Source organism: Oryctolagus cuniculus, chromosome 7, assembly GCF_964237555.1.
Source record: "Oryctolagus cuniculus chromosome 7, mOryCun1.1, whole genome shotgun sequence".
NCBI classification, from domain to species: domain Eukaryota; kingdom Metazoa; phylum Chordata; class Mammalia; order Lagomorpha; family Leporidae; genus Oryctolagus; species Oryctolagus cuniculus.
The window spans coordinates 141,560,010-141,586,556 of NC_091438.1; the positions used below are offsets into that span (position 1 = coordinate 141,560,010).

The 26,547-nt window shown below is 60.4% G+C and overlaps 1 protein-coding gene across 1 annotated transcript; it reads left to right on the plus strand.

Moving 5' to 3' along the window:
- The first annotated feature begins 642 nt into the window (after positions 1 to 642).
- On the plus strand, positions 643 to 23,761 carry LAPTM5 (lysosomal protein transmembrane 5). The gene is made up of 8 exons (XM_002716064.5): positions 643 to 883; positions 14,449 to 14,542; positions 15,173 to 15,249; positions 17,089 to 17,217; positions 17,568 to 17,690; positions 18,838 to 18,933; positions 20,788 to 20,880; positions 22,420 to 23,761. Exons 1-8 carry the CDS (start codon positions 797 to 799, stop codon positions 22,507 to 22,509), a joined length of 789 nt encoding a protein of 262 aa, XP_002716110.1. The 5' UTR covers positions 643 to 796; the 3' UTR covers positions 22,510 to 23,761.
- Positions 23,762 to 26,547: the final 2,786 nt, after the last annotated feature.

Below are 26,547 nucleotides of genomic sequence, written 5' to 3' on the forward strand. Positions count from 1 at the left end.
GAGCGAGTTCCTGTACCAGGAACTTGGAGGCCCACAGAGTGGGCTGCCAGGAGGGGTCAGTGACCGGCTGAAAGAAGACCCGGCCCAGGGCTGATGGCTACACATAGTAAGTGCATTACTGTCCTGGTTTGGAGCTCTGCCCACTGGGCAAAGACTCCTAGCCCTGGGGTAGCTCAAATTCCAGCTGTGACCCAAACAAATCATTTCCCCTCTCTGTGCCTCCATTCCTTCATCTGTGAAATGGGGATAATAGTAGCACCTCTCTCAAAAGGCTAAGGTTGAGGTTAAAGGAGCTATTCCAGGAACATGCTTAGTACTTGCCAGAAAGTAGCCATTTTTGCAAGGTTTGAGCTTGGCTCCTGCCACAGGTGCTAACTGATGTGTGATTTGGGGTGAGTGCCTTGATACACCTCTCTGGACCTGTTTCTCTCTCTCTTTTTTTTTTTTTTTTTTTTTTTGGAAATAGGTCTGGTCACTGTCCCAGTTTCCAAGGGTGAACCCCAGCCCTGGTGCATGGTGGGTACAGATGGTGGGAGCGTCTGTCCTCCCTGGAAGCCCCTCCCAGGAGCGGCTGAGGTCTGGCGAGGCTCCCTCCCTGAGGCCGGCCGCGGCCCCTCCCCCACCTGCTTCCCCCGCCGCCCCGCCCCAGTGCTGACGACCTTGGCCCTGCCTGTCTGAGGGGCAGGACGGAAGTGAGCCTGAGCCGGGCAGCCGGCAGCTTCCCTTTTTCTGCTCTGCTCTCGGTGGGCGCCGGGCTCCTTCCCCCCAGTGCCTCAGAGGCCGCGGCAGCAGTACCATGGCCCCGCACGTGGCCGCCGTCCGCCAGACCTGCTGCTGCTTCAACGTCCGCGTGGCCACCACCGCCCTGGCCATCTACCATGTGGTGAGTGTGCCGCCGGCCCTGGGGACTTGTGTGCGTGCCCGTGCGTGTGTGTGTGTGTGTGTGTGTGTGTGCCGGCGAGAGAGACTGAGCCCCTCAAAGGGGAGGCCACTGCCCACCACCTTTCTGAGGGACTCTGTTTGGCACAGCCCTTTCCCTCTCTGGCCTCAGTTTCCCTCTCTGTGAAATGGGGAGGGCGTCCTGCAGCTGCGGACGTAAGTGACATTCGCTTCTGCAGCTCAGCTTCTGCCTCAGCGAGTCGGGCAAAGCAGCAGGCGCGAGGTTATCTCAGAACTGGACATGCTCTGGGGGCCAGGGGGCCTGGGAGAGAGCAGGCTGGGCCGGGTGCCAGGATGCCAGGTCAGCCACAGGCACAGCTTGCAAGCCCGGGCTGCTCCAGGAGCCGGGACATCAGCAGCTCCTCTCTGAGCTTCCAGTGGGCGGGGGCAGGGAGCTAAGAAGCAGGGAGGGGCGCTAGGCTCAAGCTCCCACAGGTTCCTCTTTGGAGGCCGGTGTGCCTAGCCACACACGAAAGCTCTGTCACCTGTGGCTCACGGAGTGACTCTGGGAAGGTGCCAATCCCCAAGGCCATGGCTACCCCTTTGTTTGCGGTGGCTGAAGCTTGGAGTCCCTGCTCTGTCCTGTCCAGACCCACCCTCCAACCCTTGTCTCCTGGCCACACCCGGGCCCCCAGACCTAGGCGCCTTCCTCCTGGAGTGACTCAGGGCCTGTGGTTAGCCGTTCTCTCATGAGCTTGGAAGAGCTTCCTGAAAGTGAGCCACGGCTTGCATGCCGTGGTGGGCTGCCCTCCCCGGCCGAGATGGCCGCATCTGCTTCCTGTCGTGGGGCAGGAGCCGGGCCTGGGGAGGGCGGTGCCGCTCAGCGGTTAGCATACAGACACCTGTGTGCAAATCCTGGCTTCCTGGTTTCCTAGCTGTAGGAAACTTGGGCAACTTACTTAACCTCTCCGAGTCTCTGTTTCCTTTTCTCCAAAACGAGGCTAAAGATAAGAAGTCCTGTCTGACGGCTTGTGTGGCTCAGGGACTCAATAGCCACAGCGCAGGCAGAACAGGGTCTGACCCACATTGGAGTGTTTTGCCTTCAGTGCGGCACCACACATGCACCTGCTGCCGGCACACCTGAAGTCCCGCATTCCCAGCCCGGAGAGTGGTTTTGGCAGGAGCTCAGAGATTGTCCCACACGAGGTGTCTTTACTGTCCCCACCAAGTCTATAGGGTTTTCTTTCTTTTTAAAAAAGATGCATTCATTTTATTTGAAAGGCAGAGTTACAGAGACAGAGGGCGAGATGGAGAGACAGAGAGAGAGAGAGAGAGAGATATCTTTCCATCTGCTGGTTCATGCCACAGATGGCCTCGACAAACAAGGCTGGGTCAGGCCAAGGCCAAGAGCCTGGACCTCCATCTAGGTCTCCCACATGGGTGCAGGGGCCCGAGCACTTGGGCCGTCTCCTGCAGCTTTCCCAAGTGCATGAGCAGAGAGTTGGATCGGAAGTGGAGCAGCCGGGACTTGAACCGGCGCCCATATGGGATGCAGGCACCGCAGGCTGCGACTTTACCTGCTGCGCCACAGCGCCAGCACTGTGACTCTTAAGAAGTCCAGAAGGGCATGTACATGACTACAGGTGGGATGGACGGGCCCGGGAGGCCCTGTGCTTCTGCCCGTTGCTGCCATGAGGGTCTTGGGCACTGTGGCCTCTCCTCTGACATTTAGAAAAGCAGGAAACAGGCATCTTTGCTGCACCTTCTGGTGTTCCCATGTCGCTGAGTGACGCGGGGTAACATGGACGCGCCCATGCAGGCCGTGCTGGACCCGCCCACAGGCTGCCTGCGCCGAGGCTGCACTGCAAGCCTGGGACCGTGTGCCTCCAGGTTTCTTTTTGATCTCTATGCCTTGGGTCCTGCCACGGCAGCCGCGTGGGTCCAGGGCACGGAGAAGTCTTGTTGGAGGGGCACCTTTGTAGGAGGTGCAAACTTTGCTATGGGAAACAGGGGTGGAGCAGAGAGACTGCGGACAAATGGGGGTGGGCAAGGCGTGGTTGGGCACTCCGGACCCTGAGCTGGAGTCAGGGAGGGACAGGGCGAGTGCTTGGCGTGTCCTTGGGTGCACCGTTATTATTTGGGCTGGAGGAGCCTTTGGCGTGGGGGCCTGAACAGTGCCTTGTAGGAATTTTAGCAACACCCCCTGCTTCTATCTGCTGCATGCCAGTAGCACCGGCTGCACTGACTCCCCCGTGACCATAACCAAACAGGTGTCTAGTCCTGGGCGCAGTCGCTCCCTCTAATGTGAGTTGGGGGGCAGCCATGGGAGGTTCTAGAACAGGAGAAGGTGCCAGAAGAGCGGGTAGCCTGGCTGCTCTGTGACTCCGGGCCGGCCTCCTCAGTGGACTGCAGTGAGGGTCTCTGCCTTCACCCTTGCTGGGGTTGGGGCTCTGCGTCTTCCCAGAAGGGCAGGGTCAGGGGCTTTCCTGTGGCCCAGTCGTCGGGTGGCAGGTGTGCTGGCAAGACCTTGAACATCTGGATGGAAAAGAGAAGCTGCCATCCAGATGTGCCAGGGGCCCGCGTCGGCCGTCATCTGGAGCCAGCCGTGGGTGACGGCTCTGCCTGGGGCGAGCTATTTGTGGCTGTGGTTCCTCTGGGGAGGGTTAAATCGGGCCACTGACGTCCAGAGGCAGCACGCGCTTTATCAGGTCGTGGGGGTGTTGGTGCTGGAGGACCCTCTCCTGTGCGATGCTGGGAAGTGAGTCCTTGACTTTCGGCCGCAGGAGGCTTCCTAGGGATTTTGCTGGGCTTGTGTAGAGGATTCTCTGGGCCACCCACCTACACCCATGGGGAAGTCAAAGGACTTTTCTTAGATCGACCTCCTGGGTCCTCGCTCGTCATCAAGTTCACTCAAGTCCTCAGTCGGTGTCAGGAGGCGAGGACTCCCAGAGACCCTTTTGCCTGGAAATGTCTCCTGCCTTTCTTCCCCAAGGCGCCTGAAATCCCATCACTGGAAGTGCATTGTCCAGATGAAAAGCTGACACCTGCTGTGATAAAAAAAAATGTACACAGATTTCAACCATGCAGGGACAGGACGCGACAAAGCCCAGTGAAAAGGAAAGGAGGTGGTGGTGACTGTGGGCTCCAGGACCGTGCAAACGCTTTTCTACTTTCCTATTTTCAGTATCTGGTCTGAGCATGTGCTACTTTGAAAAAGAAATGCTTCATTTTAGAAGAGTTTCAGGTACTGCAGGGCTGTGAACGTGGTGCAGAGTGCCCGTGTCCCGGCTGCCTAGCCTCTCCGTCACTATCTTCCATTATCTGTGCCCTTGTCACAGCAGATGAATCCATACTGACACCTGTTACTGACAGGCAGCCACGCCCCGTCCATACCTCCACCCCTCTGCCCGGGATCCTTGTTCTCCTCCGGGAACCATGGAGAGGACCCTCCAAGGGACCACACCACGCTTGGCTCTCACTGCCTCCTAAGGGTTCCCTCCTACTGTCCCTGACAATTTCTCAACAGTTTCTTCATTTCTGGTGATCTTGGGAATTTTGTCGAATGTTCCCGAACTGGGATTAGTCGGACGGTTTTCTCAAGATTACACCCGAGGTCAGGTGCTCTGGGGAAGAGGACTGCAGAGGTGGAGTGCCACCCTGGCATGCCACCTGCAGGGTATGTGCCACCACGGCGATGGGCATCGTGGGCTTCGACCTGGGTCACTTCGACCCCATCCTGTGCTGTCAAGTTTCCCTTTTTCTCTTTGTCCTTTCTGGAAGAAAGTCCCTGTGCACAGCATGCTGCTCCCCTCCCTGAGGGCGCGGGGGCCCGTGGTGATTGGGAATCCTTCCTGAGAGATTTGTCTGTTCTCCCCACCATCGGATTACACAGGCAGAGCACCCGGATGCTTGCTTTGTGCCTGGGGGAGAATCCCGTGCTGCGTCTCTTCATGCTACAAAGGCAGCCTCTGGGGTGGAAAGAAGAGGCCGCAACTTGCCCTGATGAGCCTGGGCCAGGAGCCAGGCCTCAAAGTCTGTGATAACCAAGGCGCTGGTAGCAACGCTGCACACTGTTGTGGGCCCAGGGAGGAAGGGCCTTAGCCCAGCCTTGGGGTGGAGGTGTGGAAGGGCTCCTTGGAGGACCCCTGGATCCTGGTGATGACCAGGACTTTGCTGGAGCATGCTGGGAAAAGAGGGCTCACAGCTGGAGGGAGCTGCAGCAGCAGAGGCTTGGTGTGGGCAGACCACTGGGGGCTGCCGGAGGCTGTGGGAGGGGGCGGGGAGGCTCGTGCAGTGGGGTTAGCAGGGACAGTCACAAGGCATTGATAGGGGGGTGGGGAGCCCAGAGGTCAGCAAGGGTGATGCTGCTCTAGCCCCTTACTTCTATCAGTCCTCGTGGTTAGGCAGAGGGATCTTGGCTTCACCCATTTGCCCATTTTTCAGATGAGAAAACAGAGGTGCAGCAGAGTCTCTGACCATGTAGAGAGGCCATGTAGAGAGGAGGGGTAGGTGTGTGGAATGGGCCAGGGAGTGGGCCCCTGGCTAGGGTGGTCTGTCTCTGAGAGGGCCTTCCCGTCCCCCCAGCCTTCCATGAAAGTTTCTTCCTCCTACGGGAAGCCCTCCTGCTTTCTCCTTCTCAGAACCCCTCAGGCTCCTTCCCTCGTCCTCCTTGGAGGCAGTGACTGTGACTGAAAGGACACTGGCCGGTCTCGTCACTCACCAGCGCTGGGACCTCCGGCAGGCAGGTGCCTTTGCGTGTGGGCCCCAGTTTCCTCATCTGTTCAATGGTCCTTGCCTCAAGGGTGGCCATTTCAAGGTGCTAAGGTGCCGAGTTGCTGCAGCCCTGGCAAATACAGGAGGGGGCTGTGAACGGGGTGAGAATCTGTTAGGGTCCACCACCTGCACCGCTGCCCATGCTGCACAGAGAGGCCTCTGGGGGACAGGGCCGGGGAGGTGGGTAGCGTGACTTTCTCCAGTGCTGTGGCTGCGGCAGGAGGCCCATGAGAGCTGGGTGGTGACACCCTCATCCTCGGGCCTATAGCAGGTGGAGCTGCCTCCTGGGCTGGGGGGCACTGAGAGGCTGCCGGACCTTTGGAGGTCAAGGCTGGACGCTTGCTCTTGCACCAGGCCTGGGGGTCACTTCCCTGTGTGTTTCCAGCCAGGACAGGCCAGACACCAGGCCGGGCTGCCCCTGCTTCCCCACTTCCTGGTTCTCAGGCTCAAGGTCAGAGGGAAAGGGTTTCTGGGAGTGCGAGGCCAGCGGTGGTCTCGGCCACCTGCTATCTGAGGGGCCGGAGGGGGCCCCAATGATGCTGGGCCCCACAGCAGAGGGCAGAGTCTGGCGTCACCCCCACTCTCCCCACCCGGCACCACCCGCCGCCCCAAGTCCCAGGGGAAATGAGGCTTTTATTTTGAGCCTTGAGCAGCGGCCCAGAACTGGGACTTTGCTTTGAATTCAGCATGAGGCCTCCGTTGGCCTCCCAGGGGGCCCCAACGGGCCTGGAGAAGGCAGGCCCAGAGCCCCTGGTGAGGCAGGAAACGGAGCGAGGCACTGAACGCTCAGCCAGGCTCGGGGGCTGCTGCGGGCAAGGCGCCTCGCCCGGCCGCAGTGTCCGCCCCTGGCCCGCGGGGTCGGGAACCTCCGCTAGACAGACGGCAGCCGCCACCAGGGGAGAGAACCGGGGCTCGGGCAGGCCAAGCGGCTCGGTAGCCCGTGGTAGACCCAGGTGTCGTCTCCGGGGGCTGGGGTGGGGAGGAGGAGGGCTCTTGGCCGCCACAGGGGTGGAGGGAGGTCAGCTGTGACATCCGGAGCCTTGTTCTTAGAAGCACGGAGCCCACGGGGAAGCCTCCATTTCGCCTGCACAGTGGGAGAAGTGGGAGGACCAGCACCTGCCTCCCAGAGCAGACATGATCACGCATGGAAGGACGGTCGGGGGACCTGGGGACCTGAGTCCCCTGAATGCCGGATGGTGACAGCGACTCCGATACTCGCTGTCGTTCTGTGGCTCTCGGGACGTTCAGGAAGTGGAGGATGATGGGGCCTTAGACCAAACCCGGAGACTGACACTGAGCCCCCAGTGGCTGCCCATACAGGAGGGGCCCACGAACTGCCTCCCCCCCACACCCCAGCCAGGCCAGAGTATGTGCTGGAAGCCACAGGGCCAGCAACTTCATTCTTAACGCCCTGCTCCTCCGGGCACAGGCTGGCCTCAGTCTTTTCTCCTAGCGGGCAGGGCTGAAGGGCAGTGGGCAGGCCGTGCTGGTGGCCAGTCTGGAGCTGCTGTGGCTGTGGTCGGAGCCTTTCGTGGGCTGCACGTGGTGCAGTCAGTGTGCTCTGGGCCTTTGCACAAGCTGTCCCCTCCCTTGGGGTTCTCCTCCCTCCCGCTCTGCCAGCTCCAAAGTTTCTACTCCGGTGAAGTCGGTGCGTCCGCGTGTCCCCAGCTGCTCCTACATCCCTTCTCCTACTGCTGTTTACCTGAGGCCTGCTGTGTGCCCTGCACATCCAAGACCCCAGATTTCACCTCGAAGAGAGGAGAGTGCTGCACTTTCCCATCTCGCGCTCTGGCCTTTGCACAGGTCACCCCCTCTGACTGGAGCGCCTTTCTCATTGGCTTTTGGCAGAAATCTTGCCTGAAACTTGCCTCCTCTGGGAAGCCCACCCTGACCTCCCACCCTGGACCCCAAGCTCCCAGTGTTGACCCTGAACCCCGTGTGCCGGGTCCCTGGGTGTTGGGTGCTGGGGCCTTGAGACTCATCCCCAGGTCGGCCTGGCCTGTTTGTCTTTGTCCTCTGGCCCTGCCTTTCATCCATGTAGAATTTACCTCTGGAAACATGCAGATGTCCCAAGTGCACCTACTGATGAACTTGTACAAAGTGGACACACCCAAGGGGCCTCCCCCGGGGCTAAGACAGGACAGGAGCAGCCCCTGAGGCCCCGAGTCCTAGCCATGACCCTGTCCCACTGGTTCCACCAATGCATGGATTTCTGTGAACCTATGCATATGCGGCTCTAGAACTGCCGAGAAAAGCCATCCTCTAGCGTGTGGTCTGTGCGTGGCTTCTTTCTCTGGACACCTGCCCACACGCCTCCCCTGGGCCATGCAGGCAGCTCACTTCCCCATGGCTGCACAGTAGCTCAGGGTGCGGGGCCACCACAGTGTCTCTGCTGTTTCTGTGGGAGGGGACTTGTGGCACACAGGAGTCAGAGGAGCTAATTTTGGTGCAAAACGTTTGCATATGGGAGATGGTCCACAGAAAATGCATCTCATGAAAAAACTGTGCCAGATTTCCAAGAACCTTTTGTACCAAAACAAACTGAGTTTTTAATTCCATTTCTCTGTCTTAAAAATATTTATTTTATGTACTCGAAAGGCTCAGAGACAGAGACAGAGAGACAGAGACAGAGTCAGAGAGAGAGAGAGAGAGAGACACAGACAGAGTCAGAGAGACAGAGCTTCCATCCTCTGGTTCACTCCCCAAATGTCCCCAACAGCCAGGGCGGGGCTAAGCTAAAGTCAGGAGCCCAGGAACTCAGTCCAGGTCTCCTTTGTGGGTGTCAAGAACCCTCGTACTTGAGCCGCCTCATGCTGCTTCCCAGGCTGTGCGTTCATTAGCAGGCAGCTGGAATTGGGAGTGGAGCCGGGACTCAAACCAGACACTGTGATACGGGTGATACGGGCTTGGGCATGCCCCCAATGGCATCTTAACCACCATGTCAAATGCCAGTCCCTTTGCCAAGTCCCCCCCTAGAGCCTGCTGTGGCATCCCTGGGGCTCGGACACTCTTCCCGAGACACCATCTTCAGTAGCAGACAGGTGTCCCCCCGCTCCACACAGCCACTGTTGGAGGTGGGTGGGGTCTTCCCTGGCACAGGGGGGCGCAGCAGCCAGGCGGGGCTCGCACGGGGCCTCAGTGAGGCCTGTGAGCTGGGAGCCCAGCGGAGGCACCAGCCCAGGGGCAGCCCCTCGGGGATGGAGTGGGGAGCAGGGCAGGAGGCCAAGAGGGTGCCCAGCGAACAGAGTGGGGCCAGGCCTGGGGCTGCAGCTGAGTGCGTGGCCTGGGACGGGGCGTCGGATGGTTTTGGGGAAGCTGGAGAGGCAGCTGGGGAGACAGTGCTGGGGGCTGGCCCCCTCCCGGGGCCTCCAGATGAGCTGCGGCAGGAAGCAGCTCCGGGCGGGGTGTTTCCTCTTGCGCTGCTGACGCATCTGGCTGTCTTCTGCCATCCTGGTCCCAGACAACCCCAGGACCCTCCCACCCCCACCCCCGGGGGGAAACGGGGCGGGCAGGTGGGGGGGTGGTCTGAGCGTGGCGCCCGGGTGACAATAAGTACCAAGGCCTCCGTGTGCAGGGTGGAGCAGCCCAAGAGGGCAGAGCAGGTAGGGGTGTGGCCCTTGGGACCTTGAGGTCAAGCCTGGGCCCAACTCCTTGTGCCAGCTCTGCCAAGGCCCATCAGGGCCCTCTGTCCTCTTGCACCGAGCAGCGGGTAGGGGGCGTCTGCCCGGTGGCTGGCCTGGTGAGCCTTTTAGCCCCTGGAAACCTCAGGGTGGGACTCTGCCGGCCCCTTCTGAGACGCTGGGTGCTGAGCCTGCAGGGGAAGGTGCCACTGAAACCCAGAGTCTGGGGGCACGGTTGTCACTGCCACCCTCTCCATGAGCTCATTACCTCTGTGCCATCGCGTTGTCGCCACTGTCCTCACCCACTGCTGTCAGCAGCAGCGCCGCTGTTTGTTTGCATATTTTTAAAAGGCAACATAGCTTTTTACCTTCTGTGTGCAAGAAAAGATTGATTCATTTGTTTGGAAGATAGAGTTACCGAGAGAGAGGGGATCACACACACACACACACACACACACACACACACACACACAGAGAGAGAGAGAGAGAAGAGAGAAAGAGAGGGAGATAGGGAGATAGGTAGAGAGACAGAGAGAGGTCTTCCATCTGCTGGTTCACTCCCCAAATGACTGCAATGGCCGGGGCTGGCTCAGGCTGGAGCCAGGAGCTTCTTCTGGGTCTCCCATGTGGGTGGCAATGCTCCAGGCACGCGGGCCATCTTCCGCTGCTTTCCCAAGTGCATTAGCAGGGAGCTGGTTCACAAGTGGAGTGGCCGGGACTTGAACTGGCGGCAGGGATATTTTCATTTCATGCCCCCTAGGCCCAAACACCCAGATATCCCCACTGCCGTGGCCATGTCCACTGCCACCCTGTGTCCACTGCCATGGTCTTGTCACTGTTACACCACAGCGACACGATGACAGCCACCTTCCCCACTTCCGGCATGGTCACCATCACTGGTCCCACCTGACCGACACCCCCTCTGTGTTCAGCCTGCACATCAGCCCCTGGCGTCTCCACCACTGTCACCGTGACCGTACCCAAGGTGGCCCCCGTCATCCCCACTCCCCCGACTTCCCTTTCTGTAGCCTCCGTCCCCGGCTTTGAGCTCAGGCTGTTGGCTGCTCCACAAAGACGCGGGGAGAAGTGACGATTCTGCCCTCTTGTCCACGCGCTGCCACTCAGCTTCTAGAGCCAAGTTTGTTGTTGAGCAAGAAGGCGCTGGGTGGTTGGCAGCAGGAACTGAAACCCTGGAGAAGCAGAGGGAAGAAGTGGGAAAGGGGAACGGAGGGCGGGGGTGGGAGGGGTGGGCTGGGCAGAGCGGGCGCTGCAGCCTGGGTCCGAGGAGAAGCAGAGGGAAGAGGTGGGAAAGGGGATTGGAGACCCCCTCTGAGGGTCCTTGGAGGGATCCCTACTCATCTGACTTCCTGGCCCCTGGGCCTTTGCATGTGCTGTTCCCCCATCCTGGAATATTTTTCCTTCTTCTCTATTGGAAAACTCCAGCTGATCCTTCAAAGCTATGCTCCAGAGTTTCCCTGAGGCTTCCAGCCAGTGGTGATCCCGCTTTCATCAGGGAACCCAAGGTCTGCCCCCTCCAACCGTGCGTGCCCTTTGTCATGCCTCTGAGAACACCGTCTACCCACTAGGTTCCCCTGGAGACTGGGACTTGGAGCCTGAGTCAGCGGCTTATCTAGAAGGAGTCTGGGGGTGGTGGGTGAGCAGAGAGTCTCTGGGGAGAGCATGAATGCCTACGTGAGTGATGGCCGCTGCCCTACAGTGCTTGGCCACGGTGCACCTGCTGTGTGCCTGCTCTGTGTACACCTTGCAACCCTGGAAGGTGTGTCCAGTGACTGTCCCCATCCCCAAACAGCGGGGGGCGGGGGTGGGGGAGCAGTAACTGAAAAGAAGCTGTAGTCGGGACAGGTGAGTGCTGCCATCCGGCACGCTAGGACGAAAAAGCCTTGCTCCTGTCTCAGAGCCCGGCTGGGCTCGGATGCGGGCAAGAGGGCCGTGCTAGGTCTACTGGAGATCAGGGGGAGGGAGACCAGGGGCCTGGAAATGCAGATTTGTGGGGTTTCCAGGCCTCTCCGCACACACGCCGGAGGTGAGCCAGGTACTTTCCAGAACTGCAAACGGCTCTTGGTCGGAGCCCCAGGTGAGGCGGTGCAGGCCTGCCGGCGGCGGGGGTGGGGGTGGGGGTGGGGGTGGGGGGATGGGGGGCTCTGGGTGCTGCGTGGGCCGCCTGGCAGGACGTCCCGTGGTTTGCAGGAGTCCTTTCCCCTGCTTGTGGGATGACTCTCCTCCTTGACCTGAGACAGAAACAGGCCAGGGCGGAGCCAGGGCCTGGCCGGGTGGTGCAGCGAGAGAATGGGGAGGGCGCCTCCTGGGCCCCTGCTGCCATCTCCTGAGCTCAGAGAGCCTGGACTTGGCAGTGGCAGGGGGCCAGCAGCTCAGCCTTGAGGAGGGGCAGCACCCTGGACCCTGGGGGCCGAGGGGGCGGGGTCGGGGGGGCACATCCCCGCTGAGCCACAGGACTCTGGGAGTGCTCACAGCCTCCGTTTGCTCATCTGTGAAAGGGGGAAGTGTGGCCTGTGTTACAGGGTTTTGGGTGTGAGCCTGTGTATGCAGATCCAAACACACAGTAGGTGTCTAATATATGAGTCCCCCCCCCCCCCCCGCAGCCCCCTGCTTGGGAGCTTCTCAGGTGCCACAGCTGACCTCCGGCCTCTGTCCCAGGCTGGGAGCCCGGCAGGGGGTCAGAGCCAGGCTTTGTGGTTGCCCCACGATGTGACCTTGGCCTGGTCTCTGCCCTCCAGGTGCCTCTGGGTTCTCACCCCACCCTAGCACGGAGCTGTGCAGCGGGGCACTGGGTGAGGGGTGAGCCTGGCTGCTAATCACAAGTGGCTTTTGCAAAGGCACACACTTCTCTGCCTGCTGCTGCAGGCTTGGGCTGTGGGCAGAGTGGGGGGGGGGGGTGGCTCTGACCTTGCTGGGGAGTGGGGGAGGGGCGGGCCTCAGGCAGAGCCTGGAGGCCTGGAGAGGCTGGGCAAGTGCAGAGGAGTGAGGAGAATGGTGCTATGGGGCCAGGTTTGAATCCTGGCCCTACAGGTGGCCTGTCAGAAGGCCAGGGACAGATGCCTGGGCCTCTGAGCCTCTGTGCAGTGGAGAGGAGAGTGTTCCGAGCGGGCGTGGGGCTGGTGTGGGCTGGCCTGGAGTTAGGCTGTGGTCGCCGGCCGCAGGGAAGGGGTGGGTGGTTGGGGAGCTGACGGCAGGAGGGTGGCGCAATGATCCTGTGACGAGAGCTGCCTACGGTGTCTAGGAGGTGGGGGCTGGGTGCGGTAGCAGGGGCCTCCAAAAGGGGTGACGTCCAGGGTGACGTGAGGGCCTCGGGATGATGGTATTAGAACTGCTAAACGTTGTCATTTCCTTTAGTGTTTCTGGAATGTTCTGTAGGTGTGGCGTGGTGCTCATGACAAACCGGAGCAGTACCACCTGCACGCAACCTAGACTAGACAGAGCAGTGGGTTCGAAGGGTTTGGTGGACGGACGTTCGGGAGGCGGATCCCGGGGCCCCTGGGGTCAGGGCTGGCGGGGCTCCGGGTGATCTGGGGAGTGGGGGAGGGACAAGGACAGCTGTTTCACTGCACGCCCTTGGGCAAGGTACCCACCTCTCTGAGCTCACACAGCCAGAGGAGGAACTGAGGAAACCAGTGGCCCAGTGGCCGGGGCTCCTCCCACAGCCAGAGGTTGGGGCTTTCTGATGCTGAGCTGTGGAGGCTGGGAGGCTGCTGCCCCGCCAGGGGAGGGGGCGGGGAGGGGGCGCTCTCCTGGCCCTGCCCTAACTCATCTGTGTACCTCTTTGCAAACGCAACGCAACATAATTCACTTCCCTCCCAATCCAGCGATGGCCACTCCCCTACCCCCTCACCGATTGAATTCAGAGAAGCAATGTGACTTGCCCAGGGTCCTACAGCGACCTGGATTCAACCCCCATTCTGTTCCCTCTGAGCTCGGCTCTTCATTGTGTAGCTTCTGTGCTACCCCTTTCCACTCCCCTGAACAAGGCATATGCGACAGGAAGACAAACTGAGACCTGTGTCTGAGAAAAAAAAAAAAACACAACCACATACACAGTGAGCAGGGGAAACAGGTGGTGGCTGTCTGGCTGCTGTCAGCTGAGCATTAGTTACGCGTGCAGGGTCGCCTAGAAAGGCAACGTAGACTTGGGTCCGATGAACAGAGGTAGGGCACCCACGACAAAGGAGGGGACAGCCCGGTGGCTCTCAGGATGGACAGACGGTTCCTGGAGAACTGGTGTGTGTGTGTGTGTGTGTGTGTGTGTGTGGACAGCCTGCGGCAGGACACAGAACACGGAAGGCCGAGAGCGCCCCGTAGCGGTCAGCTTGAAGTGGAGACTGCAGGGCATCGGATTCCTGCACCGGGACTGTGGTTTTGTGGCTGGACTTTGGGGGTCGCTGTGCACCCCAGTGCTCAGGTCCTTCTCCATCAACCTTGGCCAGGGTCCTCATTCACTCATTCATTCAAGAAATACAGTGGCTATGGCCGTGAAGGGAAGAGGCACAGGCTATCCCTGCCTGCTGCACACAGCAGGTGGGACAGTGGTGGTTATGCCTGCCCGTAGCACAGAGTGAGTGCTTGCCAGCGGCTGAGCAGTGAGGGGTCCTCCTGCCCAGCCCCTCCTCACCCTGGGAGGCGGAGGCATCGACAGGCACCGGGGAGCCAGGGGCAGATGCTCTCCAGGGCTCCCCAGGCCCATGTGGATGCTTCTAAGAACTCCGAGGCTCGGATGCTGTGACCAGGATCTCGAGACACCCAGATCCGGTTGTAAAAGAGGGTGCGGAGGAGGAGCCCTTCTCCTCAAGCCTGACTTATAGTGGGAACAGTTCCTGCTTACTGAGTACCCGGCATGGTTCTAACTGTGATCCTGGGAGCATCTCGTTTCCACATGTATTAGCCCATTTTGCAGATGAGTAAACTGAGGCACAGAAATCCAGGGGCTTGTGCAAGGTCATACAGCTGGAAAGAGGGAGGGCCAGGATTTGGGGCCTGAGCGACCTGTGTGTAAAGGCCACACTTTCAAACTGAATGTCCCGCTGACCAGGCAGGTCCCCTCCTCACTGCGCGGCTGCACTCCTGGGGTGGCAGTGTGGCGTGGGGGGCGGGCTGGCTGGGGAGCCGCGCAGGCGCAGCTGACCGGCGCTCTGTCTCGCCCCAGATCATGAGTGTGCTGCTGTTCATTGAGCACTCTGTGGAGGTGGCCCAAGGCAAGGCCTCCTGCAGAACCTCCAAGGCCGGCTACCTCAGGATCGGTAAGAGACGCGGGTGCGGGGAGTGGGGGCGGAGCCTGGGGTGGGAGGCCCTGCCCCTTTCCCACCGGACGACCTCTGGCAGGTCCCGCCCTCTCTGGGAGCCGGGGTGGGGATGCTCCGCCTGTCCTCGCCCAAAGCGGCAGGTGCAGGGAGCAGCGCGGACAGTGCCTCAAGGCCTCAGCCCCACTCCCCCACCTAAGCCTCCCAGTGGCTGCCAACGCTAGAATCAAGTCGTACCTCCCGCCTGGGGACCCAGCCCCTGCCCCCAAACTCTCGGAGCTCATCCCTGCGGGCTCCCCTCTCACCCGTGCTCCCACCACACTGGCCACGCCAGAGGTCCCTTCCCCGCACGGCTCACGCTGACTCCTGGTCACACGCAGGACGCCTTCCCCAACCCCTCCATAGCTAAGAAGAGCCCTGGAGACCCCAGCACCCGGCCCCCTCGGTCCCACCCTCCTGTCTGCTGTCTTGTGCCTCCAGAAGCCTGAGACAGTGTGAGGGCGGGGCCTGGGCTTGCTTGTTCACTCTTGGGTCCCCCACACGCCTGTGCTTCCCAGAGTGTGGCCCCCGGAGCCTGGCTGGGGTCCCTGGGGGCACCTGCGGGCCCTCAGGCTCTGCCTTGCCTTTCAGCCGACCTGATCTCCAGCTTCCTGCTCATCACCATGCTCTTCGCCATCAGCCTGAGCCTACTGATCGGCGTGGTCAAGGTGAGGGGCCACTGCGGGAGGGGGAGTGCCGCTCCTCTTCACTCCTGCCCTGGTGGACACCGAGAGACCCGTACCCTAGAGAAGGCCCTGCTCCCCCATGGCCCCCCCTGGGGCTGCAGGGCTCAGTTCCCTGCCCCCACACAGCCAGGCATGGCGGGGCTGACCGCTGGCCCTTTGGCAAGCCCCGGTTGGGAACCCACATCTCTTCAAACTGCAGATGGAGGCAGGGAGTTTTGGTGGAGAAAGAGGAAGGGTGGATTTGTGGTGGGGGAGAGGGGAGGGAGCCCTGAGGCTGTCAGCAGGGAGATGAGCCGGGGGTGGGGGGCAAGGCAGAGAGGGAGGAAGCAGCCAGTTCGGCCGCAGAGCAGCAGTCCCGCTCGGCAGAGTTCATGGTCCAGCCGGGGAGGACGGACCCACACAGATGGGGCCGGTCCTGGGTGACCGCTAAGGGAGTCCTGGGCCCAAGGCGAAGCTGCTGGGAGAGTGAGACAGGTTGTGGCTCAGCCCCCAGAAAGAGGAACCGCCTGTCCCCGCTCCCAGCCGGCAGGAAGCCAGGGCCTTGCCACACAGCTGCAGCGGCAGCACCCAGACAGAGGGTCCTTCCTGTGTCACGGTGGCTCGTCAGGGAGACGACGTGGTGGAAGGTTTCCACCTAGCCTGAGGCGCCGCCGGCCTGCCCTGGCCAGCACGCGCCCTGGGGACCTGGCTCCCCCTGGCAGGGTGGTCCCTGGATGGCAGAAGGGAGCAGACCTCCCCGAGGTGCTGACATTCTGTCTGGGCTGCTTACACGACACTGAGAAAGCGGGTGCGCTGTCTCTCTGTGTGTGTGTGTGTGTGTCTGTGTGTCTCCCTGCTCTGGATGCGTGTGCATGAATCCTGCTCTTAATGGACACTGGCTTTTTTTAAAAAAAAAAAAAAATTTATTGTATTTATTTGAAAGGCAGAGTGACAGAGGGAGGGGTGGGAGGGAGGGTGAGAAAGAGAGAGAGAGAGAGAGATCTTCATCTGTTAGTTCACTCCCCTCAATGGCTGGGGCTGGGCCAAGCTGAAGCCAGGAGCCTGAAACTCCATCCTGGCCTCCCACGCGGGTGCAGAGATCCAGGCTTCCACTGCTTTCCCAGGCCACAGCAGGGAGCTGGATCCGGAGTGGAGCAGCCGGGACTCGAACTGGTGCTCTGATACAGGATGCTGGCATCCAAGAGGCAGCTTAAAACTCTGCTTCACAACACTGCGCCCCCTGCTTTTTAAGATTTATTTAATTTGAAAGACAGCAGAGGGAGGGAGGGAGGGGTAGAGAGAGAGAGAGGGAGAGAGAGAGAAAGCATGTCACTTGCTTTCAACTGAAGGACAAAGACTCCAGCCTTGGCCCCGCAGGATCTCTCACTCCGACTTCTCCCTGGGGTGGCCCAGGGAAGGGAAGTCCACACGCTGATGCCCTGCGGCCTCTTTCCCACCCAGGCCTTCGCTCGCGCCAGCCCCTCTGCCTCCAACACCCTGCCCTTCCCCGGCTGCTCGCTCCTAACCACCTTTGGACATCTAGCCCCGGTGTCCCCATCTCCAGTGGACACAAAGCTCTTCCTTGTTGGGTTCCTGTGAGCAGTTTGGGCCAGGTCCTGCTCTCTGTGCCCCTGTAGTTGGGCCGGTTCCCTGTTTCTCCCAGACTGTGTACTCAGGGCCTAGGTCTTACCCTGTCCCTGTCCCACGCAGAGGAAGCCAGGTGGATGCACATGCGGTTGAGTGGGTGTCGAAGACCTGGTAGGGGCCGTGCTGGCCAGGGTGGGAAGGGGCTGCATGCCCTGTGTGCTGGGGACCCCCTGACGGCGAGGGCCTGCCTTGTAGAACCGGGAGAAGTACCTGCTGCCCTTCCTGTCCCTGCAAATCATGGACTTCCTCCTGTGCCTGCTCACCCTGCTGGGCTCCTACATCGAGCTGCCCGCCTATCTCAAGTTCGCCTCCCGGAGCCGCACTGTGAGTACCCAGCCCTGCCCCTTACCGGCCACCTGATCCCAGGGCTCAGGGGGTAGGCGTCTCCCTATAGCAGGTGTCCCAGTGTGAGTCCCCGAGGGCCCCCAGACTAGCCCACGTTAGTGCCTCTGCACAGTGCGTGTGTGAGCGTGTCTCATCCATCTGTCCCAGAGGAGCGTGGGCTCAGCACAAGGTCTGCGCCCCCGGGGGGACACGCCCCTTCCAGTCTCCAGCCCTCCGTGCCTCTCCTTCGGGACCTAGCTGAGGCTGTCTCTCCAGTGCAGGCCTCCGGTGGGCTCCACGGTCCCCAGCCTCCAGTCTTTATTCCTCCTCCTTGCCTTTGTCCCTCTCAGGGTCCCTCCAAGGTCCCGCTGATGACCCTGCAGCTGCTGGACTTCTGCCTGAGCATCCTGACCCTCTGCAGCTCCTACATGGAAGTGCCCACCTATCTCAACTTCAAGTCCATGAACCACATGGTGAGTCCCTGCTGTGTGGCCTGAGGCAGGTTGCGGGACTTCTCTGTGTCTCAGTGTTTAGGCTGGGGGGGGGGGAGGAGTATCCTCAGGATGGAAGTTGGAAGGACTGGTTCTGGAGGGGGAGGCAGCGAGCCGATGGCACGGCCTCGGGAGCAGCCCTGCCTGGCCCTCTGGGAGCCTGGGGTGTGATTCGCACACAGAAGCAAGTTGCAAGGGTTCCCCACGATTTGTGGGAATGGAAATAAAAGCTTATTTTGGTGCAAAAAATTTTGAAATCCATACATAGGTTTTCCATAATACACGTTTCCATGAACTTTTTAAATTTATTTTTTATTTTTAAAAGATTTTATTTATTTATTTATTTGATAGGCAGAGTTACAGAGAGAGAGAGAGAGAGAGTGTCTTTCATCCACTGGTTCACTTCCCAGATGGCCACAATGGCCAGAGCTGGGCCAATTCGAAGCCAGGAGCCAGGAGCTTCTTCCAGGTCTCCCATGTGGGTGAAGGGGCCCAAACTTGGGCCATCCTCCACTGCCCTCCCAGGCCATAGCAGAGAGCTGGACTGGAAGAGGAGCAACTGGGACTAGAACTGGCGCCCATATGGGATGCTGGCGCCGCAGGCAGAGGCTTAGTCCACTACGCCACAGTGCTGGCCCCTCCACGAACTTTTTGAAGATCTCTAGTCTTCAAAAAGATTTTGGACATTTCTTGCACCAAAACGAACTTATCTTTTACTTCTGTTTTCTACAAGCTTTAAAAAAGCACCGTGGTCTTTGAAGACTGCCACAGAGGCGCTATCATCCGGAGTACTGGCGGCTGCAGCAGTCCCAGGGCAAAGGGACTGTCGCTGTCACAGGGCGAGGTGGCTCCTGGGGGCCGACACCTTCCTCTGGAGAAGGGCAGGACTGTGGCCCGCGGGCAGCCACTGCCCACCAGCCGGGCGTGGGAGCCTCCGCCTGGGCAGGGCATGGGCGGGCATCAACTGCACCTGCTTCCCTGGGTCCCCCTGCTTCCCAAGGCTGCGGTGAGCAGTGCCCCAGGGCCTGGGAGCGCCAGGCCGAGCTGCTGCGTGCAGGGTGGGCCCGTCCATCTTGCACGTGTGGGCGCTGCAGGGCCCGAGGCATCCACGCGGCCCCGTGTTTTACAGAACTACCTGCCCAGCCAAGAGGGGATGGCACGCAGCCAGTTCATCAAGATGATGATCATCTTCTCCGTGGCCTTCATCACCGTGCTCATCCTGAAAGTGAGTGGCACTGGCCCCACGGCCCTGGGAGAGGTGACGGGCCTTGCTCTGGCCCCAGACCCACGCGCGCACCCTGTGAGGAGCCAGGGGTGTGGCGTGCGTCTCTGTTGCCTCTTTCCCTGGCTTTGGGCCTTTCTCCAGCCCTCCCCGCACCTGCCAGCTCCCCAGAGTGTTCCCAGAGCCTCATTCGAGGCTGTGACTGTGCGAAGACCACGTGGTTCCCGTGTCAGGGACTTAATGCGTCCCCCAGGGAGGCCTGGGCCAGGGGTAGGGCAAGGCTGTGCCCGCACCGCAGGAGGCCATAGTGACAGGAGTCTGGTGATGAGAAGGAGGAGGGGCAGTGGTGGGGGTGGAGATGGGAGGATCAGGCCCACAGGGCGGAGTCCAGCCACAGGTCCCAGGTTTGAGCGAAACTCGCTGGCTTGGAGGGAAAACCCCATTGACCTAGAAAACGAGGGCTCTCCAGCTCAGAAAGGAGACGACTCGGGGTCACCATTGCTGTGGTTAGGACCTGAAGGACCCCCCACCCCACCCCACACTGGGGAATGCTGTAGACTCTGGGGTGGCCACAGGGCCTGTGGACTCGCCCCCGGGAGGCCACCAGAGGCCGTGTGTCTTCCCTTCCACAGAAGGGTGGACTTTTCAATATCCACTTCCATGATCACTACAGAAAGTTCAAGACCGCAGGGGTGGGAGAGAGACCGGCAGAGGTGGCCCCTGCGGACCTGCGGGGCGGTGACGTCTGGGCTTTGTGCTGGCTGCTGCCGCCAGCACCTGTGGCCCTAGCAGTGTGGGCTCTGACCTAGTGCCAACCTGCAGATGGAACTGTGTCCGTTTATTTATTCATGTACTTTATTTTATTTGAGAGAGAGAGAGAGAGAGAGAGTGAGCTTCCATCCACTGGTTCGCTCCCTTCATTCCCCTCTCTGCAGCAGCCAGGGCTGGGCGAGGCAGAAGGCAGGAACCCCGAACTCAGTCCAGGTCTCTAGGTCTCCCACATGGGCGTCAGGAGCCCAACTACTTGAACCAACAGGTGCTGCCTCCCAGTGTTTAGCGGGGAGCAGGAATCAGAAGCGGTGCCAGGACTCAAACCTAGGCACTCAGCTCTGGGGTCCAGGCGGCCAAGCGGCGTCCTAACCATCATGCAACGTGCCAGACCCCTGCCCCAGAACTTGGCTCCAAGACCTGACCGTGCACACGTACCTCTGTGAGGTACAGTGAGGGCCTCCGGGGGCTTCCTGGTGGAAACCAGTGTGGGGTTCCCCTGGGACCACTCCTGGCGAGCATGGCCCTAAGCCCTGCAGCGCAGCTCTGCGCCCCACCCTCTCTGCTCCCCACCTTCGGCCTCGCTGGCTCCCTCCACCTGCCTGACGTCCCTGGGGCCTGGGTACCTCCTGCTCCGCCCTGGAGCTCTTCTGTCCAGTGCTCACGTTGCTGCCAAGGGCAAGTGGTGTCTCGTACCAGCAGCCGCGGCTGCGTCTGCACGGGGAGGTCTTTGTTCAGCGCGCGCTGCTTGGCCGTCTGCTTTAGGAAGCCGTGTCAGAGGCAAGCTGAAGGAACGCCTTGCCCACTGTCAGCTCTGCCTCAGGAGGGCGGGGCGATCTCAGGAGGTAGTGAGCTCACGTCACCAGGGTGGCCAGGTCGGCTCTGCAGGGCTGCTGCCGGGGGCCAGGGGAGGCCGGAGCGCCTTTCTGGGCAGTGTCTGTGAGGCACTGGGAAGGGTAGTGCCTGGAATATGCCAGACTGGCCACGAGGAACTCCCAGGGGTCCGAGCAGCGCGCGCGGGCAGTGTGGCGCCCCAGGAAGCACGGGGCACCTCCCCAGCAAAGCACAGCCAGCCTGTTCCTCTTCCAGGTCTACATGTTCAAGTGCGTGTGGAGATGCTACAGGCTCATGAAGTGCGTGAACTTGGCTGAGAGGAGGAGCGACTCCAAGGTGCCCCCGAAGGTGAGCTTGGCCCAGGGGCCAATCCCAGCTCTGCCACCCTCTCCCTGCGCCGCTCCCTGAGCTGTCTCTGGGCTTCAGTTTCTCTACTTGTGAGCTGAGGCTTGGACCAAGAGAAGGACGATTGCTGTGAGCTCCGTTTGACTAGGATTCTGCTCATTCATCCAGCATTTGCTGCTGTCTCTCTGTGGCTCTCATATCTACCCTCGGGGTGCAGAAGAGGTTAAGGTGCAGCTCTGTCCCAGAGTCAGACGAGGACCTTCAGTCACAACTCTGAAAGAAGCACAGGGACAATGAGCAAAGAGGTGCCCCTGGCTTCATCTGGGGTATCAGGGAAAGCTTCCTGGAAGAGGTGACATTTGGCCTAGTCTTGGATTGCCAATGGTATGAGTTAGTTGGGAAGAGGGGAGGAGACTTTCCAGGAAGAGAGGAGGGGGTACACTTAGAAACAGCTGATTGGACAAGTGTTCCTGCTTTCTCTTATTGGTAGCTCGCTTTCCCATCTGTAAAATGGAACTGTGTTGGGGCTGGCATTGTAGCAGGTTAAGCCGCCATCTGCGAATGCTGGCATCCCATATGGGTGCCTGTTCACGTCCCAGCTGCTCCACTTCCTATCCAGCTCCCTGCTAATGCACCCGGGAAAGCAGCAAATGATGATCTAGGTACTTGGGCCCCTGCACCCACTTGGGAGACCTGGAAGAAGCTCCTGACTCCTGGCTTCGGCCTGGCCCTGCCCTGGCTGCTGTGACCATTTGAGGAGTGAACTAATGGGAGACTTCTCTGTCTCTCCCTCTTGCTGTAACTAGCTTTCAAATAAATAAGTAAATCTTTTTAAAAAATGGGGATGTGTTAGGCCAGATAGTTTTGGTTATAGTTGCTACAAACTCAAGTTAATCTGACTCACACGAAAAAGGGAACTTACTAACTTAGTGAACGTTGAAGTCCAGTGTAGGCCTGGCTCAGGCAGACATAAGGGTATGAGCTCATCCTCTCCATCTTTTTACTTTTCCTGAAAGTTGCTCCATTTTCGGGTAGCCCTTCCTTCGTGGTGGCAAAATGGCTGCCAAAGCCCTTAGGCTGACATCCTATCCTCTCTGTAACCCCTGTAGAAAAAGGAATTCCCAGGAGTGTGTCTGATTGGACCAGCATGGGTCACATGCTTATCCTTAAACCAATAACCTTAGCCAGGGGAATGGACTTCTACTCTGAGTGGCCAGGCCTGGTCATGAGTTCACCCCCTGGATCAGAGGGGTGGGACCAAGTCTTCCGAAGGCACCAGGACTGCAAAGGTTTTCCCAAGAAAAATGGTGCCTTGGAACCAAAACACGGGGCACTTGAGACGGAGTCGGCAAAAGGCCACTGAGGTGTCCTGTGCAGGACTCGGGGGCTCCTGTTTCACGCCACCCACAGCAGGCGTGCAGCGAGTCCCCCGTTACCCTCACCCTCACTGTCCTCATCCTGCGGGGGCGGGGCTCTGGGACCCTGGGCTGCCACTGTGCGTCCCTCCTGACAGCGCTCAGCCCTCCTCTCTATGTCCCCCAGGTGGCCCTGCCGACCTACGAGGAAGCCCTGTCTCTGCCGCCCAAGGCTCCAGAGAGTGGTCCAGCGCCGCCCCCGTACTCAGAGGTGTGACCCTCGCCGGGACCGGCCCCGGCGCCTCCTGGTCTGCTTCTTTGCTTCGGTGGCGCCGTGACCGGGAGGCCCACCCGGCTGACTCCTGGACAACGTGCTTGAGCCCCTCGCTGGCCTGCCCCTCCCGCAGGGCCTGTGAGATGCTCACGGTGGGGTCGGCCTTTAGACTGAACCACTCCTCGGGTCTCCCAAAAACTCAGTCCAACGACCCTCGGCTGACTGCCGCCGGCTGCGACGCTGGTCCAGGCCACATGGCGGTCCCCAGCTGGGTGCGTCTATCAGCTGAATCAGTTTAAGCAAGCAACTAACAAGGCAAAGCACACTCGCCAATGCAGGCAGATCCTTTGCTCAGCTCGCAGCCCGTTGCATTCGTGTGTAAGTAGCTGTCAGTTTTCATGGCAATGAAATCAGCGGTTAGCCACCCGCCAGACAGACACATTGAATCAATTTCTGCAGATAGCTTGCTTAACCAGCTGCTGAGACAGCCAACCGTCACGTATGCTAATGACACAAGGCATCCGCACGTCAGTGATGAAATCCAATGAAAAATAAAGTTAGTCCCCAAACCTTCCAATTCAAACCAACCCACCAACTGGGCTGCCTGCTCTGGTCTGTTTCATGCCTCGTGTGGCCGGGCCATTGTTCATTCAGGTGCAAATTTGCCACACGGATGCCACACTCACCCCAGGGCTCCCTGCAGGAAGTAGCAACTGTTCGAGTGATACACAAGTCCCTTCTGACACACAGTGTCTCGCTCAGCGCTCAGTGCCATCCACACTCCAGCGCGCTCACGCCTGCCTCCCTCTGGCTCTCCGTGGTCAGTGCAGTCACTCAGCAAGGGGTGCAGAACTGGCTCCCTGAGCTGCCAGCCCATTCCCCAGCCCCAGCCATCCCAGTCCTGGGCCAGTGGGTTGCGGGCAAGCAGAAAGCCAGCCCAGAAATTGGGCCATCTGGTCATTGGACTAAAATCCAAGGTTGCTTTGGTCAAAACGGGCATGCCCTTGGTGGGCTCAGACCTGTCCGCAGGCTCATGGCTGGGGGTGGCAGTAGGAAGGTTTTGGCACCAAAGTTCCTCTTGCCTGCTTCCCCATGGGCTGGGGGTCCTAGGGGCGCTGGCCCAGAGGTACAGGGCTGGGGAGGCAGGTTCTAGGGGCTCTGCTGGGGAGGGCTGGGCAAGAGGCTGCCCCAATGCCCCTTGGATCCTTGCTTTGTGTTTGAGGGAAGAGGTTTCAATAAAGCAGCACCAAGCTTCTCTATGGCCAGTATTTCCTGACAAGCGGCGAGCTGGGGCCTGCTTCCTACCTCCAGCCCACGCGTGCATACACATGCCCACACTCTCATGTGCCAATTCACACACATACACACAGAAAACTTGCACACATTTGCACTCACAATGCATGCAAGCACCCGTACTCCCACATGCACACATATTCACGCATGTAGTCAGATGTACACACTCACATCCATGCACTCACACACATGCACACACACACACACCCCTGCTCACTCAGTCTAGGAACTCCCACGGGCCACGCCCAGTGAGTGAGTGACAGGTCCTGACACCACTTCCGGTCAGAAATCACAGCTCACGGTTGAGCTCCCTTATGGTCCCCAGAGCAGGTGTCTGGGCACTGCCTGGGGTGACTGCACTGGCTCAGACCCACCTCCACCTTCCCTCCGTGTTTGTGTGGGGGCCCGTGACAGACACCGCACTAGGGTGCCGAGGGGCCTCAGGGCCAGAGGGGACTTCTTGGAGGAAGCATCCCCAGGCGGAGTTGGAGGCCCTGGGGGGCCTGGGCCATGGCGGGGCAAGGAGGCAAGGACTGCAGGAGCTGCATGGCGGTTCGCGGAGGCGAGAGAGGAGCAGGGTTGAGCACTCAGCTGGGCCGCCGGCAGGGACGGGAGAGGGGGCTGGCGAGGTGTTGGGGCCCCGGGACAGGAGGGCTCTCTGGCCGCAAGCTCACCCTGCTCCCTTGAGCCATGCCAGGCATTTAAAGGAAGGGGAGAGTTGCAAGGAACAGACATCCCGGTGAACCAGGTTCCTTCCACACACACAGAAGATGGTCGTGGCAAGTCCAGGGAGGCTGGCTTTAGCCACAGTGGCACCCAGGACTCAAATTCTTGCTCTCTCTTCATCTCTTGCCTCCCCCAGCTGTGGGGAGGCTGAGCTGCCGGGGTCCTGCCTGGAAGTGAGGTCAGTTGAGAATCCAGGGCAGTTTGGGCCGGGATCCGTCACCAGCCCCGAAAGAGACCGAGCAGAGCCTTGAATGCCGTGCCTGGGAGCGAGGCCTTGTCCTGGGACAGGGTGATGTGTGGGAGGGTGCTGGGCAGGGGAGCGGCAGGGCCAGGTCTGGGCTTCAGGAAGGAAGAGACAAAATGCTGGGGCCCAGAGAGGACTGGTGACATCGTCTGGTGGGCTAGCAGGAGAGGAAGGGGCTAGGGAGGGGCCTCATCCCCTTCTGGGTCAGCTGTGCTTGGGGACGGCTCCTTTCCTCTTGGACTTCATCTGCTCTTTCTCAGATCCTCACGCAGCTATGGAGTGGTTGCCACTCACACACGGGGGAACTGAGGCCCAGACACATCAAGCTACTTTCCCAAGGTCACACAGCAGTCAGGGACTGGACCAAGCACCATCCCCCCACCCCCCACCCCCTTATTCAAGAGGAGGTTGGAAGCTGAGAGGGCTGGGGCCCAGGCCGTGGGAGCTCTAGCTTGTGATGATCTGGAGAGAGATGCCCCCTGAGGAATCCCCACCCGGCGGGGACTGGGAGCAAAGTTCACAGGGGTAGGGGGCGGTCCCCAGCCTGGCATCCTATCGAGAGGGTGCCAAAGGGCCACAGCCATGTGTGCTAAAGACGAGGAGACCCCGAGCTTGCTGGTGTGCCCCCCCCCGTCTTCTCCCCCTGCGCTGCACCCCTGGCTGGGCGCCAAGGCCCTGGCTGAGCTGTATGGTAGGATTGTGCCCTGTGGCCAGGCGATGGGAGGGGTGCAGGAAATAGCTGGGCCCGGGGAAGTCCGCGTGGCCGGCCAAGCCAAGCAGGCGCGTGATCGCCTGGGCAGCCCTGGACGGGCCTCATCAATGCCCCGTTTGAGGCTCATACAGGGGTCCTTTGACAGGGCCGGGGCGGTTTGGACCCACTGAGAGGGCCCAAGCAGGGGGCTGCCAGGACAGGGGCAGGGCTGGGCAGGTGAGGGAGCCGGCACTGGCTATGTCTCAGAGAGAGAGATGCGTTGGAGAAATCACACCCAGGCCGCGGAAGGGAGGAGCTGGGGCTTCTTGGGGACTGAGGTGGGAGCAGGAATGGCCCCGGTAATTGCAGGGGCCCTTCCAGGGCGGCTCCTCTGCGGGCGTGAGCAGCAGGTGCAGCACCAGGATGACCCCCGTTCCCAAGGAGGCACCTGCCCAAGGCCACATCCGTCAGGGCCAGAGCTGGGGTTTGGCTCCCGTTGGCCCGAGCTTGTTCCTCGACTCCGGTCTGCTGCACCGCACCCCTGCTCTCGGCAGCCCCCACCACCCGGGGCCCTTGTTTCACGCCTATTCCTCTCCAAGGGGAGGCTGTGGGAGCCACAGGAAGTGTAGGGTGTTGCGGACCTCTGGAGCTGCTCCCACAGCAGTGGGGGCTTGGCCCAGAAGGGACTTCAGTCAGAGGCTGCTGCCCCCACGGGTTCCAGGCACAGCCTCTTGCGTGGGCTTGTGCACCGCCACTGATAGGGAGTTCCCTGCTTGCAAGGCTGGGGTGGCGGCAGCCGGCCGTGGCCAGTACTTCCTCTGCTGAGCTGAGCTCTGTAACCGGTTTGAAATGGGGCCTTGCCCTTTGGCTTTGAGGAGGCCTCCGCTGGGCACATCTCCTCCCTGTGTCCCCTTGAGGAGGTGACAGAGGCTGCTTAGACCCCTGGCCTGCTCCCCATGGAGCCTCCCCTCTGGCGCCCCCTGGCTCTCCCTGGCTCGTCCCTGCCCACACCCAAGTTCCTCAGCTCCCAGTGATGCTCCACGGCTCTCCATTTGTTCATATGCTAGTTCCTTATTCCAGAATGTTC

Bases quoted from the DNA above. Each gene is read 5' to 3' on its own strand.
- LAPTM5 (XM_002716064.5), top strand. From the start codon at position 797: ATGGCCCCGCACGTGGCCGCCGTCCGCCAGACCTGCTGCTGCTTCAAC. The intron at 14,543-15,172 runs GTAAGAGACGCG...CTTGCCTTTCAG, and splicing joins GGCCGGCTACCTCAGGATCG to CCGACCTGATCTCCAGCTTC. The intron at 18,934-20,787 runs GTGAGTGGCACT...TTCCTCTTCCAG, and splicing joins TCACCGTGCTCATCCTGAAA to GTCTACATGTTCAAGTGCGT.